The 20,095-nt window shown below is 37.7% G+C and overlaps 1 protein-coding gene across 1 annotated transcript; it reads right to left on the minus strand.

The window, feature by feature from the left end:
* Window positions 1-3,916: 3,916 nt before the first annotated feature.
* On the minus strand, window positions 3,917-14,636 carry LOC311284638 (hormonally up-regulated neu tumor-associated kinase homolog A-like). Its single transcript, XM_084399799.1, is given in 10 exon segments — window positions 3,917-4,993; window positions 7,719-7,765; window positions 7,767-7,858; window positions 7,952-8,120; window positions 8,208-8,334; window positions 8,819-8,946; window positions 9,040-9,175; window positions 10,194-10,249; window positions 10,454-10,746; window positions 14,357-14,636. Coding segments are annotated over 10 exon segments (1,965 nt in total). The 5' UTR covers window positions 14,597-14,636; the 3' UTR covers window positions 3,917-4,316.
* Between the last annotated feature and the right edge of the window lie 5,459 nt (window positions 14,637-20,095).

Raw genomic sequence — 20,095 nt, forward strand, 5'->3', positions numbered from 1 at the left:
GGTATAATACAAGTTCCTCTGGCTCTGTATCACAAATACCACATCCTGCAGTTCTTCCATATAAAGAGAAAAAGCAATAGGGAGAGAAATACATGAGCCATAATCTCAAATAATCTGCTTGATATTGCAAGACTCAAGACATAGACAAATATTAATTCCATTATTTATCAGTGGACAGAAAATTAAACAGTTAATGTGAATTTGCTTTCAGCAAGTTCAACATGAATTATTGTCAGCTGTATACCAATATGACTTGTGTATTAAATGGGGATGTGTAAAAAAAAATGGGCTGTAGATCAGCTGTCTGCAAGGCCTGCTGTTATGAGATATGAATGTGCTCTGCTGGACATGGTGGCCCTGAGTTTGAGACAAGAAGTGAATAAACCCTATGATAAATATTTGAAATGTGCACAGTTTATTTTACCATTTTAACTATAATTCCTGCCAAAACTACATAGTTATTTACATGGTAACCTTACCAAAACATTGCTAGTGGATTTGCTGGAAGACAAGAACAGCAATGCATACCTTGTAAATTAAAGTATGCTACGCTATTGATATTATTATTATTATTATTTTTACTGTTTATCTTGAGAGTCAACTTTGGGCACTTCTCAAGATGTAGGGGGAGACCGGGATAGTTGTAACACAGGTTAATTGTAACACTTTCTCCAATCGGGAACAAGTTACAAATCACCTGATCCATACATGCTCGACACAGCAGATTTTAGAGCAGAAAAACTAGTTTTTTTTACTTCATTTATTTATTTTCATTATATTTATTCATTTTATCACTCAATTTATTGTGTTTATTGTGTCTGTGTAGATAATTTACATGCAAGTTGTTAGTGCAAAAAATGTTTTTGTTTGTTAGCTGTAAAGTGAGCTAGTTCATGGCTACAAGACTCTGGGTAAGTTGTAACATCAATGAAGCATGTTACAACCTACCCCAGGTAAATATTTCAGTTTCCTTTGAATTTTAGTAAGCATAATAGCTAAAAGCGGACTCGCCATGCTTAGAGTGAACCCTTGGTATTTCTAGCTGATGTGATCCTAATGATCTGAGTGATCTGTTGGGTTTATATTCAGTGAGCATATCTGCAATGTATTGAGGTCCTAGGCCATTGAATGATTTATATACCGGTAATAATACTTTAAAATCAATCCTAAATCTAACTGGGAGCCAGTGTAAAGACCTGAGGACTGGTGTGATATGTTCATATTTTCTGGTTCTGCTCAGAATCCTGGCGGCATCGATCTGTATGAGCTGCAACTGTCTTATGATCTTTTTGGGAAGGCCAGTGAGTAGTCCATTAATAATCCACCCTGCTGGTGATGAAAGCATGCACAAGTTTCTCTAAGTCTCTAAGAAACAAAGCATCTAATTCTTGCAATATTTTTCAGATGATAGTATGCTGATTTAGTTATTGCTTTGACATGACTACTGAAACTAAGGTCTGACTTTCAGCATCCAGACTCCTCAGCTCCACGCACATCCCGCCTCTTTGCCCATTTTCTGTTATCGGGATTGACGAGCTGCCAAGATGGCGACGGCCGGCTCCGCCCACTTTAGGCTTTAGAAATGCTCTTCAGAAACCTACGGGTGATATCCAAGGGGGTAATCCAGCACCCGGAAAGCGTACTTTCCCTGGGGGCCGCCATTGGTTAGCAAGCCATCACCTGCTGTTAGCATTCCATTGACTCGCATTCATTTTGGCATCACTTTGACAGCGAATAACTTTACATCTGAGGTGTTTAAAGACTCTATTTATCCATTGTTTATTTCTAAAGAAACACGACAATGTATAAAAGGCTCCATTACCTTGTATCTTACGTTATGGCCCTGTAGAAGCAGTTTTTGTAAAAATAGGCTAACGATTGCGTCATAACCACGCGACTCTCTGTTGCACAGTAGAGAAATTACTGTATAGACAGGAGGAGAAGCTCGCAGGCAATCGGGGGGACGTAGAGGCATAAAGTCCGATAAAGTCAAGGGTCCTACACACGCTCTCCGTCTCTGCAAGATTCGGAAGGGAATGATTCAGATTTCTCTAGAGACAGCTACTAGAAGATTACAACTGTCAGACAGGTTGCTCACGTCACATCTACGTCGTCAAGCTCAGTTTGCTCAGTACGCTCAGCCATCAGGAAGCGAGTGCTTCTAATTGACTTCACTTTTCTCTGTTGAAGTCTATGGGGTCGCTGTGTCCATTTCTTATACTGTCTATGGTGATGTCACGGACACTATGTCCATATTTTTTTTTACAGTCTCTGGATTGAAGAGACTGCATTTGGGTCACTCTACCCCCACCCTCTTTTTTTGGTCTCCTGTACAGGGGCACAAGAGGGTGTATAATAGAGTGTTGGGTGGTTAATTTCACTTTTCTAACTTTAGTTAGTGTTTTATGTTGCTGTTTAAACAAACAACATCTGCAAAGTTGTGACTCTAGTTCAAAGCAAAGTGAGATATTTTCTTCTACAGAAATCGCTTTTTAAGGACTATAACAAACGGCTGGTAGGAACTACAAAAGCTTCCTCCCGGGTTAGTGACATCACAAACCCAAATATTTACATAAACCCCGCCCACAGTAATACAAGCAGTGTTGATAAGAGGAAGAGTTGTTGTAGTAGAGCACATTTGTGAGTCTGCTCAAGCTGTCGCATCCGTCTTTTCACATTTATTGCAATACTTAACGTAACACAAATGCAATAGCATGTCACTCTGTAGGCATCTTACAACAGTTCCCACACGAGCGATTTATAGATTATCATGAAAGAATATGCTAAATAATAATCGTTCAATATATATATATATATATATACACATATACATATACATACATAGTATACACACATATATATATATATATATATATATATATATTTATTGATTTATTTAATGATTTATTTATTGATTTAACACCATTAATATGTCCTTTGACTTGGCAAATCAATACAAAACTTACAAAAGTCCTTCAAATTTATCTCCACCATAACAAAAGTACAAAGACATGTCACCAAAAAACTGACATCGCTTTGGGAAAAAAAATGCCTGGTGTGCATGCGAGAGTGCAGTTGAGATGTGGAAATGTGTTCACAGCTCATAAGTTTTCTGTGCACATGAATGTGAAAGAGGTCTGCTTTGTAAATCTAATGTGAAAATGACAGCATTAATAATTTTTAAACCCATGGAATTAAAGACACTTCTAGTTCAATGTCAGGCATATCTGAATCTCTTGTTATAACCAGGTCAGCCATCAAGTATACACTATTGCACAATCTATTACTTTACATAATGCTCCGCTGGTTTACTTTCGTTTTGTGTGTTTGTTTGTTTGTTTGTTTAAATAAATTTTTTTGAGGAAGGAGGCTGGAACTGGTGAACGTTTAACATAAAAACTTAATTCAAAACTAAACAAACACAAAACGAAAGTAAAGCGGCAGCCCCTCATGGACGACTGCCGCATATAAACATAAAAAAACTAAAAAACAAAGTACAGACCTGGCCCTCTCTTATCTATCACTGTCATCACTCCTTTTATTTTTCCAGATCTCATTCCGTGAGACTCGAGGCTGGTGTGGCGTGCAGGTGACACTCTTTAGCAATCGTGCCACCAGCATCGCCCTGCTTGCCACAACTGAAAATCTTCAATTTCAACTCGAAGGCTAAATAACGAGGAATGTTGTCTTTCAATAAAATACTGACGTTTCACTACAGGTTTAAAAGTGAGGCTATTGGAAAAGTGAAGCATTGACCTGAGTGTAATTACAATTTGAGTTTGAATAAAGTAAGAGTTTAAAAATCACTAATATTGTTTGCTCAAATAAGTGCACTATCAAAAAACCCTCCAACCATTCATTAACAGTTTTTGTTGTTTAACTGTAAATGAACATATATCAGTAGTCAAGTCAAGTCAAGTCAAGTATATTTGTATAGCGCTTTTCACAATACAGATTGTATCAAAGCAGCTTCACAGTATTACACAGTACACACATTATTGTGGGCAGTGACAGCTTTGTTTCACAGAAGAATTGTGCATTAAAGGTTGTGGCACAGCTGCTACATGGCACTTGAACTAGAAGCCTGTTGAACGTGCTGCTGTATGTGAACTTGGCTTTCAGTGTCTACTGTCCTGGGGCTTTGTTACCTCAAGATCTATTTGTGTTCTATGTTCTCTGCAAGCTGTGTATGACATGCCAAATAACTCCCCGTGGGGTTAGCAATGTATCTGTTCTGCGTGTTACGGCAAGCATTGTTGATGAGATAATACGGTACTGCATACATATGATTTTATATAATCGAAAAGTTCTCATCCTCAGCGCAGGGTTTTGAGAGCCCCTGAGGCACAGAGCAGAGTTTGCATATGGTAGGGAGTTGGAGACTCCACTTCCACCGCAGGCTCTGGCCTGAACGGGGGCAGCTGGAAGCTGAAGGGCGGCAGCTTTTTCTTTAAAATCTGCCCGATACCCATGGAAGGGAACTTGCTGCGGTGCTGAGGGCTCTCGGGTTCTTCGCTACCCCCGCTGCTGGGAGGGCTACCGCTGGAATCTGAGGAGCTAGACCAGTCTGAAGTGGAAGGACTTTTCTTGGGCTGAGGTTTGACGATGAGAACAGGTGGGCTGGGGATCGTGGCCTTCTTCAAGTATGAGCAATCGTGTTGAAAAGCAGATACATGTCGAGGCGGAGAAAGTGCTCCGTTGGTCAGTTTGTACCATGGTGATGGAGGAGCTTCTTTGCTTGGTTCCTTGCTTGCGAAAGCCGAGGAAGGAGCGCCGAGGGAGGAAGGTGGGCGAACAGGGATGTTGACAGCTTTTGAGGGTTCTTTGGAGCTGTCTTTCTGGGGCGGCTGGGTCTCGGGTGTAGGATGGGCTGGCTGTGGGTTGTTCGGGAACAGGGGGTGGATCTCCAGGTACTCCAGAGTGGAGGACGTGATGCAACCACCACGTCCTGAGTAAACATCTTTAAAACCTCCAGTCACAGCTTTCAGAAGACCTGAAATTGATAAGAGAAAGAGTTTGATTCAGGGCAGATCCAACTCGTGTCTTTATTTGTACAAGCAAATATATTTATAGTACTGTCATGCAGAAAGTCTGATGGCCTAGGGAAAGTCTTTTGTAATTTAGTGCAGGACATTTACATTTTTACATGTTGTTGAACGTTTCCACTGTTTTTGTTCATACAATGAAAGTCAGGCAAAACAGCCTTGGACCTTAACAAACAAGCAGATATTTTGAAAAATTATCTTTTGTGCTCCAGGTTTGGAGTGACGTGAGGGTGAGTGGCTGTATACATTTTCACTTTTGGGTGAACTATCGCCCTAAGTGAAAATTTCAACCAACTGTACGATTCACACATTATACTGAGTTTGTGGAGTTGAAGCATCTTTGAGGCTTGAAATACTTCAATATAGTCACATGACTTGGCAAACAAGCAAGAGAGAGTGTGTGAAATGAAGTCATCTTTAATCTTCAACTTGATCTTTCTGATGATCTTGAACAGCCCTGAAGGTTTTACATTTGTTTGATTTACTGTCAACCTATTTGCCAAGAAATTTTTTTTTAATGATCCCTCAGGCAACAGAGCTTATTCCAAAGCTGCCTTCAACAAAGAGCTATATTAAAAAACAGTTTCATTTGTACCATCGTATATGTTCCATTTGTTCTCATTCTGTCAATTATTGTCACATACATCTAAGTCAGCATCAATTGTGTGCCAGATCACATCTTAACCACATGGTTGGTTCATACATGTCTATAGCCGCTTTCCGACCAAGTATTACAGGAACTTAGTTATAGGAACTGTCCACTTCTAAACAGTTCTAAGAACTACTCTCCCCCAAACTCGGTTTTGCTGTTTGCGTTCGCACTGGCCAAGTGGCCATAGGAACTGGTAGGAGGGGTAAGGGAGTGACGCAAGCACGGCGACTTTTATTTTGACGGAGCGACGGACCTTTATTTTGACGGCGCTGAGAACGCCAGAGCAAACAATGCTCGCATTCTCTGTGTTCATTAGTTAGCGATCTGTGTAACAGTACTGTTTAACATGTTATTAGATAGAATTGTTATAGAAAGTACACAGTATATGAAAAAAAAGTTATTAAAGTCCAACTGAAATCAAAATTGACCCTATTTACTTTGTTAAGCGCATATTACTAGTCTTGTGGTGAACAATTAATCCGTGCAAGTTAATACACAGAAAAAAATTGTTTGCCGTCATAATCTTTAATCAAAGTTTGAAAAGTTACTTCCGGTCTGGAATGGCGTTCCTTCTCTGAGGACGTAGGTTTGACGGCTTGGTTTGGGAAACGCTTAACCACTCCCCTCAAATCGTTAGTCTGTAATGATTGAGAGATGGAGAGGAGGAGCGCTAGAGTAAAACCCTGCCCTCTGGTCAATATTCCTTTTCACTGGGAAATACGTCACAACACTGGAGAAAAGTCATTTGCAACTTCCGGTTCACGCAGACTTTAACCTATGCCGTGTGGTTGATGTCCAGTGTTGCTAGCTGAGCAGAAATACATAATCATGTTTGACTTGGTCCCCTCAAAGTTGCGTTGGATTTTCTCTTCAGCATAAAGGTTTAGAGGCCCATCTATCACTGTTTTCCATGATTAGCCGCTTTCCGACCAAGTAGTTACAGGAACTTAGTTATAGGAACTACTCTCCCCCAAACTCGGTTTTGCTGTTTGCATTCGCACTGGCCAAGTGGCCATAGGAACTGGTAGGAGGGGTAAGGGAGTGACGCAAGCACGGTGACTTTTATTTTGACGGAGCGATGGACCTTTATTTTGACGGCGCTGAGAACGCCAGAGCAAACAATACTCGCATTCTCTGTGTTTATTAGTTAGCGATCTGTCTAACAGTACTGTTTAATATGTTATTGGATAGAACTGTTATAGAAAGTAGACAGTATATGAAAAAAAGGATATTAGCCTATGCCGTGTGGTCGATGTCCAGTGTTGCTAGCTGGGCAGAAATACATAATCATGTTTGGCTTGGTCCCCTCAAAATTGCGTTGGATTTTCTCTTCAGCATAAAGGTTTAGAGACCCATCTATCACTGTTTTCCATGTTTGTATAGTTAGTTTCTGGAGTAAATATATAGGCTATAATCTGTGTGTTTACATTATAGCTGTTTTAAAAATGGCGGGTGCTGGTGTTTTGCGTGCGTTCGGTCATCAGCGTACACTAACGTCACGGGTAGTTCCTATGGTGCTGGTTTAGACCCTACTCTGAGGTAGGACCTAAATTAGTTCCTCCAAATGGAGTTCCTAGAACTAAAATCGTTCCTAGTTCCTGCGGTGCGAACACGCCGACATCCGGCTACTTTAGCCAATAGTTCTAGCAACTGTGAAAAGGTACCTCCGGTCGGAAAGTGGCTTTTGTATCTAGTTTCTGGAGTAAATATATAGGCTATAATCTGTGTGTTTACATAGCTGTTTTAAAAATGGCAGGTGCTGGTGTTTTGCATGCGTTCGGTCATCAGCGTACACTAACGTCACGGGTAGTTCCTATAGTGCTGGTTTAGACCCTACTCTGAAGTAGGAGCTAAATTAGTTCCTCCAAATGGAGTTCCTAGAACTAAAGTCATTCCTAGTCGGCGTGTTCGCACCACAGGAACATACGGGTACTTTAGCCAATAGTTCTAGGAACTGTGAAAAGGTTCCTCCGGTCGGAAAGCGGCTTATGTTTAACTGTGTATACAGTCTAGGCACTTACCAGTTCTTTGCTTCTTCTCCTTGGTGGGGCCTTTGCTCACAGCGAGATTTGGGTGGAACTGGGATCTTCTCAATGTGCTTCCTCCACTGGGTCTGAAACAGCTCGCTCTTTTTCTCTTTCTCCATGTTGTACTGTCTCTCCTGTGAGAAAGAAAGTATGTTAAACACTCAGGAAACACATCTGACAAGGTTCTATGAAGGATAATCGTGTAGATGTTGGTTCCTCAAACTTACCCTGTACTCTTTTGAGAGTCTCTTCATTTTGTTGTTGAGGAGGAAGTACACAGCCAGTGTGTGGCAAGCTTTGTTAGAGAGCACCGCACTCAGCACCTCACTGTGTTTGTAGCCCATTTTCTCAGTCATGTGGAGCAGAACCGTATGGTTGATCTCCTCAGTGTGGATTCTGAGAGTTAAAAGGAGATGTTTTAGGTCACAATGTCATAAAAGGTGTAATAAAGCAATTTAGCTTAAAGCATATTAGATGACTAACCTATTTAAGTAAGGAACTCCAGTGTGAGGGTTGCCCAACTGCAGCCACGAGTCGGTCATCACTTGGTGGATGTTGGGTCTCTTGTCGGGGTCAGGCTCTAACAGTCTCTTCAGCAGATTGACGGCAGCTGTGAACACAGACAGGAAGCAGTGAGGACTTTGTGCAATGCTACTTTAAGTAAACAAGAAAATTATAAGCACATCCTTGGTCAGTCTCTAGGTTTAATTTATTTATTAGGACAAATAAATCATTATTTATCAGGACAAGCATATAATGTTGTGGCATTTATGATTCTCATGATTATGAAATCTATGATTATTAGATTTGTCTTTCATCTCCTGAGATATTTAAAACACCAGTGGACACCAGACCATCCCAATTTTTTTTTCAATTATGCATTCAAAAGCACCATACTGGACTAAAAAATGGTGAATTCTCACAAAGACTACATTCATGCTCAACTTTTGGAGCATGATACCCATTAGAATGTAATTGGTAGGAGTACACAGGCTCATTTTCAGCATGTAATAGTTGCTTGTTCCTGTTTGGATGTGATCTTTGTGGTCATAAATATCTTTTTGAAAATCTGAGATATGCAGTTCTGTAAATACCTGAAGAGATAGATGGAGGTAGAGGGTTCATATCTTTTTCCACGATCCTCTGATGCAGAGCATTCAGGCTAAATGGCTCCACAGTGAATGGTAGGGTACCAGTCAGCATGGCGTACATGTTCACCCCTCTACAATCAAAAACATACATAAAGTCAAATCAAGAATAAAATATGTACTCAATGTGAACTTGAAACATGGTGCTTCACATTTAGCAAACTCACATTGACCAGACATCCACTTTGGGCCCATATTTCTTCCTTGAGAGAAGCTCTGGTGCGGCATATGCTGGGCTCCCACACTGTGTGCTGAAGGGATCAGAGTATCCCAGAATTCCCGCACAGTTACTGAGGCCAAAATCTGTATGGGGAAACAGAGAGAGCGTTGTGTATAAGACAATGTTTATGTGTACTGGCTCATAGAGGGATTGACTCTAAATACCTTCCCACTATGAGGGATGCAAAAGTGTATATGGCTTCCCAACACTAACCCCATCTGTCACACACAATTGGTAAATAAAGGCCATGTGTTTGCCAACAGTCTTCACAGAGAGGTGAGAGGTCGTTCGGTTTTAATGAGATTCTGATTACTCAATCAGTCCACATGCTACAGATGAACACTTTCATGTCACATCACTTTAGGTCAGGGGTCAGGGGTCAGGAACCTTTTTTGACCAAAGAGAAAATGCTTTGTTTTTGTTTTTGGTTAATGCATTTTTATAATTATAAATATATTATATATTATATAATGCATATATTATAATTGGTGTATAAAAGGACATTTAAGTATATTTAAGTATAAAAGGTGTCTGTGATGCGGCAAAAGCGAAAGTACCCGGTGGAATGCTTCAAGATGTCTCTTGGTGCAGCAGAGCACCAGTTTCAATAAAAGTATATGTTACTGTCCAGGCACTTTTTATATACTTTTATAAATTTTCGCTGTTGCTCTAAAATCTTTCTTTTCAGCATTAACACAAACAAGCTTCTGAGTGCAGGAGCTCTAGTTTACCATAGAAACATAAGTGGTTTGCGGTTGATTTCTATCATGATACAGCACTGAACATGCCCTTTTGCCGGTACAACTTGAAATATGTTATGATAAACTTTCCATTACCTTCTGTAGACTGTACAACAAAGGATTTGTAATTGGCTGCTTTTTATGCAGAAAGCTGATAAGGTGGGTCTAATTTTTTATCGATCATTTGTTGGTAAAAGGTGAGAGACCTGGCGGCATGATTTTTGTCAAAGAGCCAGATGTGCCTCACAAGCCATAGGTTCCCAACCGCTGCTTTAGGACTTATTAGTGTGACTTTGTGATGTTAAGTAAACCTATCAGGAGGAGCAAACCTTGCATAATGTAAATCTCAGGCAATGCTTACCGATCAGTTTTATGTTGTCCTGTTCGTCAAGCAGGAGGTTATCAATCTTCAAGTCTCTGTTGAAAATAACTATAAATAAACTATGCCACAATAGTTCTTAAAAAGATTTAACTGCCCATTGTGCTCTAATAAAGACTTACAGAGTTTATACAATTGGTTAGTTTTCAGAATGAATTCAGTTATTGTTGTTCCTTTGGAAAGTCTCATTTAAAGTTTCCTTATCGATGACCTCACACCCTGTGACTTTTTTGTTTTCTCACCTGTGAACAACTCCTGCCCTGTGCAGACGCTCCACTGCCATGACTAGCTGGCGTACGTATTTCTGGGCTTCTCTTTCATCCAGCCCTTTCTTCTCATAAATGTGGTCCATGAGGTTTCCACCAGGGCAGAGCTCCATGATGAGGTAGTAGCTGTTCTCCGTCTCCAGGATGTCCAGCAGTTGGGTGATGTGTGGGTGTCGGATCATCTGCTGAATCTGCCCTTCACGCCGCAAGTTCTTTGTGACATACGAATCCCTTTTGGCCTTTCTCTTGTCAATCACTTTCACCGCCACCTGTGAAGGTTAATAAAAAGGAGAGTTCGTCAAGATAGAAAACACAACAGGACTGTTTATTGGTCTCCTTATGTATGGAATTATTCTAACAGCCCTGAACCGGTGAGGTGAGCCAGACTAAGACAGATGGGACTCTTATTTCACGTTTGTCGGTCTCCTCACAGCCAACAAATAATCCAAATAGTCCTAATAGTCTCTGATTTTCTTTTTGTTTTTTTGTTGTTTGATTAACATTACACTCACTGCTCTTGAATGAATAACTTTTGTAGCTTTATTTGAAAGAATTATTCTGTATTTAATTTATTAATGGAAGACAATCCAGTATTATTTTACGTTTGATTCCTTATTCAATTTCTGTTATTTTCCTCAATAATACTGTTTGACAAAAAATTATTTGTATCTTTATTTTGTTGTATTTATTTGTGCTATTGCTTGTAAATTGTTTGTTTGTTCTTATTTTATTACAGATTTTTTTATTTGTCTTTTTGTGAATTCAATTCAACATTTCAAATCAGGCTTAGCTATCAACATTTCAAATCAATAAGCTACAGTGCAACTCAATAGCCCCATTGTAAAAAACAAATATGAACTGCATTTCTATAAATAATTCTACATGATAAAAAAGGCTCCGCTGGCAAAACCAGCAATGCAAGTTTGAGAGGTGACACCCTGACAAATCTCACGAGAATCACAACTTGCTTTATGGCACAACAACATATGAAGCAGCCTCAATGGAAGACACTAGCATGCATTTCATGGCAGAGTCGACGAAGAAAGCGCGGTCAGAAGAGTGCAGACACGGCTCTGCGTGAGTGGTATTTACAACACGTTAAATACAAGTACTCCACAGCGACTCTAGGGGTCGCTGTTTGAGAAAAACAGACACTGCATAGTGTGCCTTTAAAGACATTTATTTTGATGCTCCTTTGGCTGCGTTCACACTTGTCATTAACATGCGACCTGTATCCGGCTGTTGTCCACATACACATTGAAAAGTGTAAATGCGCTTCTGATCAGAATGTTATCTGATCAGTGAAGATATTTCATTTCACTCACACTGAAAGAGCAAACGACTTTTTTTCTAAGTATGCAAATAGAAGCTTCACCCAATAGAACATAATACAAAGGAAGACAGCAGCCAGTTAAAAAGAAAAACACACCCTACTCATAGAGGAAGTTACATATTCACAGTCAACAAACAATAGATAATAAACATTTACAACTTTGGTGAGAGTTTTATTAAATGGATTCATGTACTATATCAAAACCCTTGCAGTAAAATAATTAACAATGGGCATATTTCTGATAAAATTGTTCTATCTAAAAGAGTGAGGCAAGGCTGCCCCCTTTCAGCTTATTTATTTATTATTTCAATTGAAATGTTGGCCATTAGAATAAGGAATAATGCAAATATTAAGGGATTGGAAGTGAATGGGTTAGAATCCTTTTATGATGCCTCATTTTACATAAAACCGGATGTTGTGTCGTTAGACTCACTTATTACAGAATTGGATTCCTTTGCTTTACTTTCGGGTTTAAAACCAAATTACGATAAATGCTCTATTCTTAGAATTGGATCTTTAAAAAGATCAAATAAATTTTCCTCTATTGTGCCTATTCAATGCTCAGAAGGCCCTGTTAATCTTCTAGGTATACATATACCAGTAGATAAAGAATTCCTTGTAAAGATTCATTTTGAGAAAAAACTCCAAAAAATGAATAAAATTCTTCAGGCTTGGAGAGGCAAATATCTTTCTATATTTGGAAAAGTAACTGTAATTAACTCATTGATACTTTCACAATTTACATACTTACTGCAAGCCTTGCCTTCACCTGATACACTGTTTATGAAAACATATGAAAAGGTTATTTTTAATTTTATTTGGAATGGTAAAACTGACAAAATAAAACGTACATATGTGTATAATACACGTGAAAATGGAGGTTTAGGATTGAAGAGGCTTGCAACACTTGATATGGCCTTAAAAGGTGCTTGGATCCAACGATTATACAATAACCAACACTGGTTTTCATCTAAATTATTCATAGCTCAATGTGGTGCATCATCAATAGCCAAACTTTATCCTTTTTTTCAACTAGATCAAGAATCAGGAGTAACTTTGAATCATTTTTTCCCTGATCTCTCCCTTTTTTTTCAGAAATTGTTTGTCTGTGTGGTTTTGCTTTCAGTTTTCTACACCAGATAACATATTAGAGATTAAACAGCAGATATTGTGGCTAAACTCAAATATTTGCATAGATAAAAAACCTGAGTATTTTTAGATAATAATGTACTTTTTGTAAATGACTTACTGAATGATAAAAGAGATTTTTTTAGCTATGAATCCTTTACTTCAATATATGGAGACTTTTGTTCAAAATTACGGTATCTGCAGTTGATATCAGCAATTTCCCCAGCTTGGAAAACAATATTAATTGACTCAAATACACACCTAGGCGTTTGCCGTCCGGCAATAAAAAACTATAAATGGTTGGGACATAGAAAAGTTAATTTTGATATGTATACTTTCTTTGTATCATTTAAAAATACAGCAATTTCTCCATATTATTTTCATGATTACTGGAAGAGTATGTTTGATACTCCGCTTCCTTGGTTAAATATTTTTAAGAATTTGTACAAATCATCTTGTTCAACATATTTATGGGCCTTTCAAGTTAATTTTTTTTACAAGATTCTACCAACAAAGAAAATGTTACAAATCTGGAGAATAACTGAGGATAATAATTGCAGATATTGTGGAGAAGAAGAGGAAGACATTTTACATTTGTTCTGGTATTGTCCAGATGTAGCTCGTTTTTGGCACAAGGTGGCAGCTTGGTTATATGAGCAAGGACTTATCTTACTAATGTCACCAATATATATAATTTGGGGTGTGCTTGAAGAAGAAAACATGTTGTTAAATACCATTGTGCTTCTTGGTAAATATTTTATTTTCAAAAGAGAGAAACATATTAAATTAGAATTATTTGTTATGTTCCTAAAGCATTATTATTTATTGACTAAGAATATGATAAAAGATAAAAGCAGGCCACAATCAGATAGTTGGCAAAAATTTTTGATCTTTTCTGTTTTTGGTTGTCATAGAGTTAATTTTTAGTGTAAATGTGAAAAAAAAATTTGTCATTGTATTGTTTACTCAATAAAAACGAAATATTTTTCGTTTATCTACAGCTCAGATCTAGAAGTGAAATAAAGTAGACCAATATATATATTTTTAATGATTCCAAGTCCAACCCGATCACACTAAATGCGTCTCTATAGCACGCACTGTCTTTATAGCCTAAATAACAAGTACAATAGAGAATTCAACTCGTGGTGTATACCACTGACTACACTGAGGGGGGTTTGACCAAAACAATTTAGACAGATGTTATTTCTCTTTTTAACTTTACATTTTCACTGGAAATAACAAATAGCCTACAACAGCATTTAGCCTAAGTCATGGTTTTGGCTGGGTTTTGACCAATTTCTATTTTGTTATTTCTCTTTCAAACAAGTTTCGTGCTTAGAGAATTATATAAACAAATAAATAAACAAATTACTTATAAACTATTATTATGCCATTTTCAAAGTGTTCACAAATCTCACCTTCTCGCCGGTGGTCTCATGAAGCCCCTCTCGCACTTTGGCAAACGCCCCCTCTCCGAGCTTCCTCCCGATCAGATAATTCCCAACTTTTTTCGTGCAATAAAAGTTTCGGAGGATGTCAGCTGGAGGACCGTTGCTTAGAGACGAAGACTGGATGTTTTCTGTGGCTACGGGAGCCTTAGCTTTCATCCCAAAAATCCTCCCGCCGTCCGTACCCATGTCTGTTCCTGCATCGGGCATCCCTGCGCCTGATGAACCAAACCCGGTGTCCTCTGAATCTACTGCTACTGCTTACTAAGAGCTCTATGAGAATGAGACATCTGAATTCCTGTCCCTTATACTAACCCGACACACGCGCCACCCAGGGGCGGATCTAGAAATTTGCTTATAAGGTGGCAAAGTGTGGCAACACCAAAGCAAGTTCAAATGCGTAGTTTTTTGGGATTTATGGCCTGACGTACATAATTGTGTGTTCACAAATAGGCCTACAAAGTAGCCTAATCATCTTTATTGTTATATACTGTTATTGTTAAATAACAAAATTTCATTTTTGATTTCATCGAGGTAGCCTACTCTATGAAAAACATCAACAGATTCTAAATGTTTCTACACTTGTATCTCTAAAGAAGATGAGCCTTTTTTATTAATATTACATAGGCTGCTTGTTAAAGAGCAACAAAAACTTTTGAATTTTCTAACGTTAGAAAGAAATTAGATGGGAATGTCTGTGTGGTCACCCAGAACACCCTACCAACCACATACTCTAGCAACACCCCAGCAAGAGCCCAGCAACCACCCAGAATATCCTAGCAACCACCCCGGACATAGGCCGATCTATCCTGACCTAGATGGCCAATCTATGTTTTTTTAAAAAGAATTTAAGTTGACTTTAAGACAAGTCAGTATAAATTTGTCTTTAAAACTTTTCAATCTAATTATTACAGTTCTTCTTGATTGCTAACACAGTTCATGAAACTATTCACCATTTTCTCACAATTATCTCAAAACTTTACACCAACTTGCACAAACCTCAAAATATAAACCTCAAACTTCCAGGTCAAAATAAAATACTCATTCTCTTCTGTCAAAATCAAACTTTGACCTCATGACGCACAAAACGTAACAAATACACTGATTACTTTCCTGCCCAGTGAACATATATAGTAACCATCCACACGACTAATTACAGGTGTGTCAAGAGCACAAATAACAAAATCTTTTAGTGGTCATGAAAATGTATTTAGATTGAGCATGATGCATTCGTCTCATATGACACTGCTTTCCACAGAAGTGCAGAAACAAAACCTCCAATAGTGTAGCTCAAAACAGGATTTGCCAGTCCATTCTTGCTAATATGCAAATTGCATGCATAGGTTCTAAGGAAAAACAACTTTTTCATTCGTTTGCATGCCTCAACATTCCTTGCAGCTATGAGGAAAACAACTGTGACCTCTTTTGAAGTTACACCACAAGGAGTTTAGAAATTTAGATTGCTGTTGTTCGTTTAATGTGCATTTTCTCGTTGAAATAGCTTAAAATGATTCGTTTTTTCATTTAAAGTAAAAGTTTTATATTTATGGTTGAATCAATTTTTTTTACATGGATACAATATAAATTGGCAGCGGGATATTAAACTGAATTTATTTATTTGATCAAAGCATTTTTATTAGATTAAGCATGATTTGCACATGCGCATTGTTGAGTTGGAGATCCCGCTCTCTGACCTGACCTGACCTGTTTAAATAAAGGATAAAAAAAAAAAAAAAAAGTGCGTCACAGTTGAACTGTCTGTGAAGAACACGCACACAATCTGTTGAGCGGCGGCCGTGACTGTTCACTTCAACAGACCCCTCCAGCCAGGCTGCGACACAGAAGAACTACGAGCAACATTGATACTGGCAGAGGTGGGTAATCCAGGGGTCAAAGAGTAAAAGTCCTGCCATATGTTTATTCCACCCATAAACTCAGTCAGCAGATTTCACTAATTAATTCTCTCTCCTGTCTGAATTAGCAAATCCAGGTGATTGGAACAAAATACTGAGGAGGACTTTTACTTTCTGAATCTGGACTTTACACCTCTGCATAGCAATGCCACATGTCAGCCAAGAGCAAAGACATAAACCAGAACTGGACCTTATCGTAGCCCAAAAATCTGTGTATATTAAATATGGAGTTCAGCCACAATTTCAGCCACAGCCTCAGATGAAACAGAGGAGGATTAAACAACTCCAAAAACAGCATTACCAGCTTCACTTACTACTAACCAGACTGACTTTATTTCTGTCAGACGTCTACAAAAGTATTTATTGAGAATGAACAGGTTTTTAACTCTAATGTGTTTCATTTGAAGTCACCATAACAGTGATTAGTGTTTCCATTAGTTGGACTCTTAACTCTTATTATATCTTTTGTCTTTTTTGACTGCTGTGACTGTGTTTGTTAAACACATTTGCAGCAGCAAAGAAAGCTAAAGTGAATTGAGATCAGGTGATTATTGTTACCTGTTGATAATTATCATGAAATAGACTGATTCACTGAGGTATTTTAATCTAACAATTATGTTGTCACATTTGTGATTGTCACCATTGTTGAGATTCATACGCTGATTTTTTATATCTGTGTATGTCACCATAGGCCAATTTTTTTTAATTCATGTTTGTTAAAAGATTTAAACCAATTGTTATATTGCTGGATCTCATGCTGCAGTAACACAGGGTTTGTGATGTGAATATATTAGTGGAACAACATAATTGTTAGATTATAAAAAACCTCAGTGAATCAGTCTATTTCATGATGATTATAAAACCATCAACAGGTAACCATCATCACCTGATCTCATTTCACTTTAGCTTTTTGCAAATGTGTTTGACACACACACTGTCACAAAAGCCAAAAAAGACAAAATATATAATAAGAGTTAAGAGCCCAACTAATGGAAACACTGATCACTGTTATGGTGACACTAGTGATTCAATCAAGTGACTGATACTTGAAGCCACCAACTTTGTGGGCTCAGAATTTTGTTTGAGCTATTACATATAAATTAGTTGTATTTAAATGTAGAGCTTACAGCTCTGCAAACTCTGTCATGTCATAGGAGTTCCACTGTTCACTGTCTGAGGGGCAGTTACAGGATTTGTCTCTGGTGTTCAGCTGAAATAGACTTTTCATCATCATATACATTTGAAATAGGTATACAATACTGTCATAACATTTAATTGTAGGCTATTTTAGAATGTTTTATGGTGAAATGTGTTCTGTCAGGACAAACCTTCCTAATTTAATATTACTACTAATGTGATGTCATCAAGTGATGATTTGATTAATTTGTAACAAATTTGTGGGCTCAAAGTATTTTTGTGTGAAGCAGACTGTTAATCTTCATACATTTGAAACAGATGTTAAATATTGTCAGTTTATTGAACAATACATATAAATGTGTTGTGTTCTGAGTATAGTCATTGTGCCGCATGCATCAAAAGTGGTTGCATGGATTTAAACTTTTCAGGTTAAACTAAATTAAATGATTTACTTTGAGTCAATGTCAAATATTTTGTGTGATTGATTACTTCAATTTTTTTAAGTTGATCCAAGGTTTTTATTTTTTCAGTGTATATTGTAGGCCAATAAACATCTATTTCAAATATTTTGACACTATTTGCACCACTTCAGTTTTTAAGTTTATTTTGGTTTCTTGTGACTTTAAAGTTTCAGATTCACACACACATAAAAATATTGACTATAATGCCCTACTGGCTGGCTTGCCACTAACTGTACACTGTACTGTAACATTTACTATTTTTACCTTACCTTATCCACTTCTTACACCAGGTAATGAACCAGAAGCTTAGGTTTACTACAGAGGGCAAGTATTTATAAGGCACATATGGTGCCTTTGGTGTGAGAGACCCGGCTTTTGCTTTTGGCTTTGGTGTGAGAGACCCGGGTTCGAATCCACTGTGAGACACCAATGTGTCCCTGAGCAAGACACTTAACCCCTAGTTGCTCCAGAGGCGTGCGACCTCTGACATATATAGCAATTGTAAGTCGCTTTGGATAAAAGCGTCAGCTAAATGAATAAATGTACATATAAACACAGACAATGACTAGAAAATGTACCAATTTATATTTTGTTTGAAAGACTGATTGAATGTGGATTAAATAAAATTACAATAACAATGAAATAAAAATAAAAGCACAAATGAATGATTTGTTCTCAGTGTGTTATTTTCAGCTCTAATGTTATTTGAATTATCTATACTTACATTCTAATTGAATAGTTTATAGTTTGTAGATATTTCATTGTATTAACTTGCAGTTCAATCATTTAAATTAGAGCTTTTGCTAATCCTTTGGATTTTGGTTTGTTTTAGCATTATTATATTATTTAACTCTGAAATGGAAATACCAAACCAAATTAAAACATCAAAAATATGAAAGAGGGGAAAAAAGAAAAAGAAAATTCAATATCACAGTAACTCCTCAAACAATATAACAGCTCAATAAACATCTCAATCTGAACGTGTCACACTCTGTGTTTAGTTATTTTAATTATTTTCCCCTTTATTGTTATTTAAAATTACACAATGACTTCGATTACACATTTTGTTGCATCTTTTCAGCGTTTTTGGTGAAATTATATTCTTTTTTTTCCCAGTCAGTTCAATTCTGACCTGTGTTACATTTACTTGGTATCAGATCAATACCAAATGTGCAGTATTGCCCACCTCTAATAATCCAGCTGGTGAGGAACGCCCTCTGGTGGTCAGCAGCGGTATATCATGATTACGTCTTCTTTTGTAGCGTTGATCGTTTGGGGGGGAAAGTTTTTTTTTTCTTTTTCTCAATCGCTTTGTTGCATTTCTCAGATTACAACTGAACTTCTCAAAACCACTTGTTCAACCTCCATCTAGTCACTTGTGCACATCATAAAAGGAATTTCTCATTATTTTGAACACATTGCATACATTATCAATTGCTTATGTCATGTTGATCAAAATACATTATACTGGTTCCCTGTTGAATATCCTTACCCCTTGAAACATCTTGGTATTAGTTCTATGCATTAAATACAAAATGGTTGAGCTACTGTAGTTGTCATAAACTGGCAAGCATATTTTCTACACATTTCTATTAGACTTTTTTTTTCCTGAATTGATGAATTGCGGAGGTGAATTTTGAATTTCACTCATAAAGGGAAATGTAAAGGGCTACATCAACCAATGTTCTCTAAAATTGCTCAGATGTGCATGTCATGAACCTTCATTTGGCAAGCATATAGACAGAGCACAACACAATGTTACTACAACTACTGTACAAATCCATATTACGGCAAGAAACACTCAGTTAAGCAAAGAGTAAAGACAGTCATTATGAAGGTGAGAATGAGAAAGTAAAATTCCCTGTTATTGGGGAACATGACCTTTGAATGAATGAGAGAGAGAGAGAGAGAGAGTCATACTTGTCCTACGCATTATTACCAATAGAGAGCGCAATAGACCTACTCACCTTCATTTCTCTGTACATCGCTCGCCTCATGACCGCATGGTAATGTAAACAAGCTGCCGGCTAGCTGGGGTGTGGTGACGCAATATTATTAAAAAGCCAGCCTTCCATTGTTGTGAAGATCTATTAATCATGTCAGGGTAGTCATCGCTAAAAAGATTACACTTTAATGAACGAATGAACACCAAGGCATTCATTTACAAAACACAATGTGTGTAAGATACAATATGATTA

The sequence above is a fragment of the Rutilus rutilus genome (assembly GCF_951802725.1).
Source record: "Rutilus rutilus genome assembly, chromosome: 25".
NCBI classification, from domain to species: Eukaryota; Metazoa; Chordata; class Actinopteri; order Cypriniformes; family Leuciscidae; genus Rutilus; species Rutilus rutilus.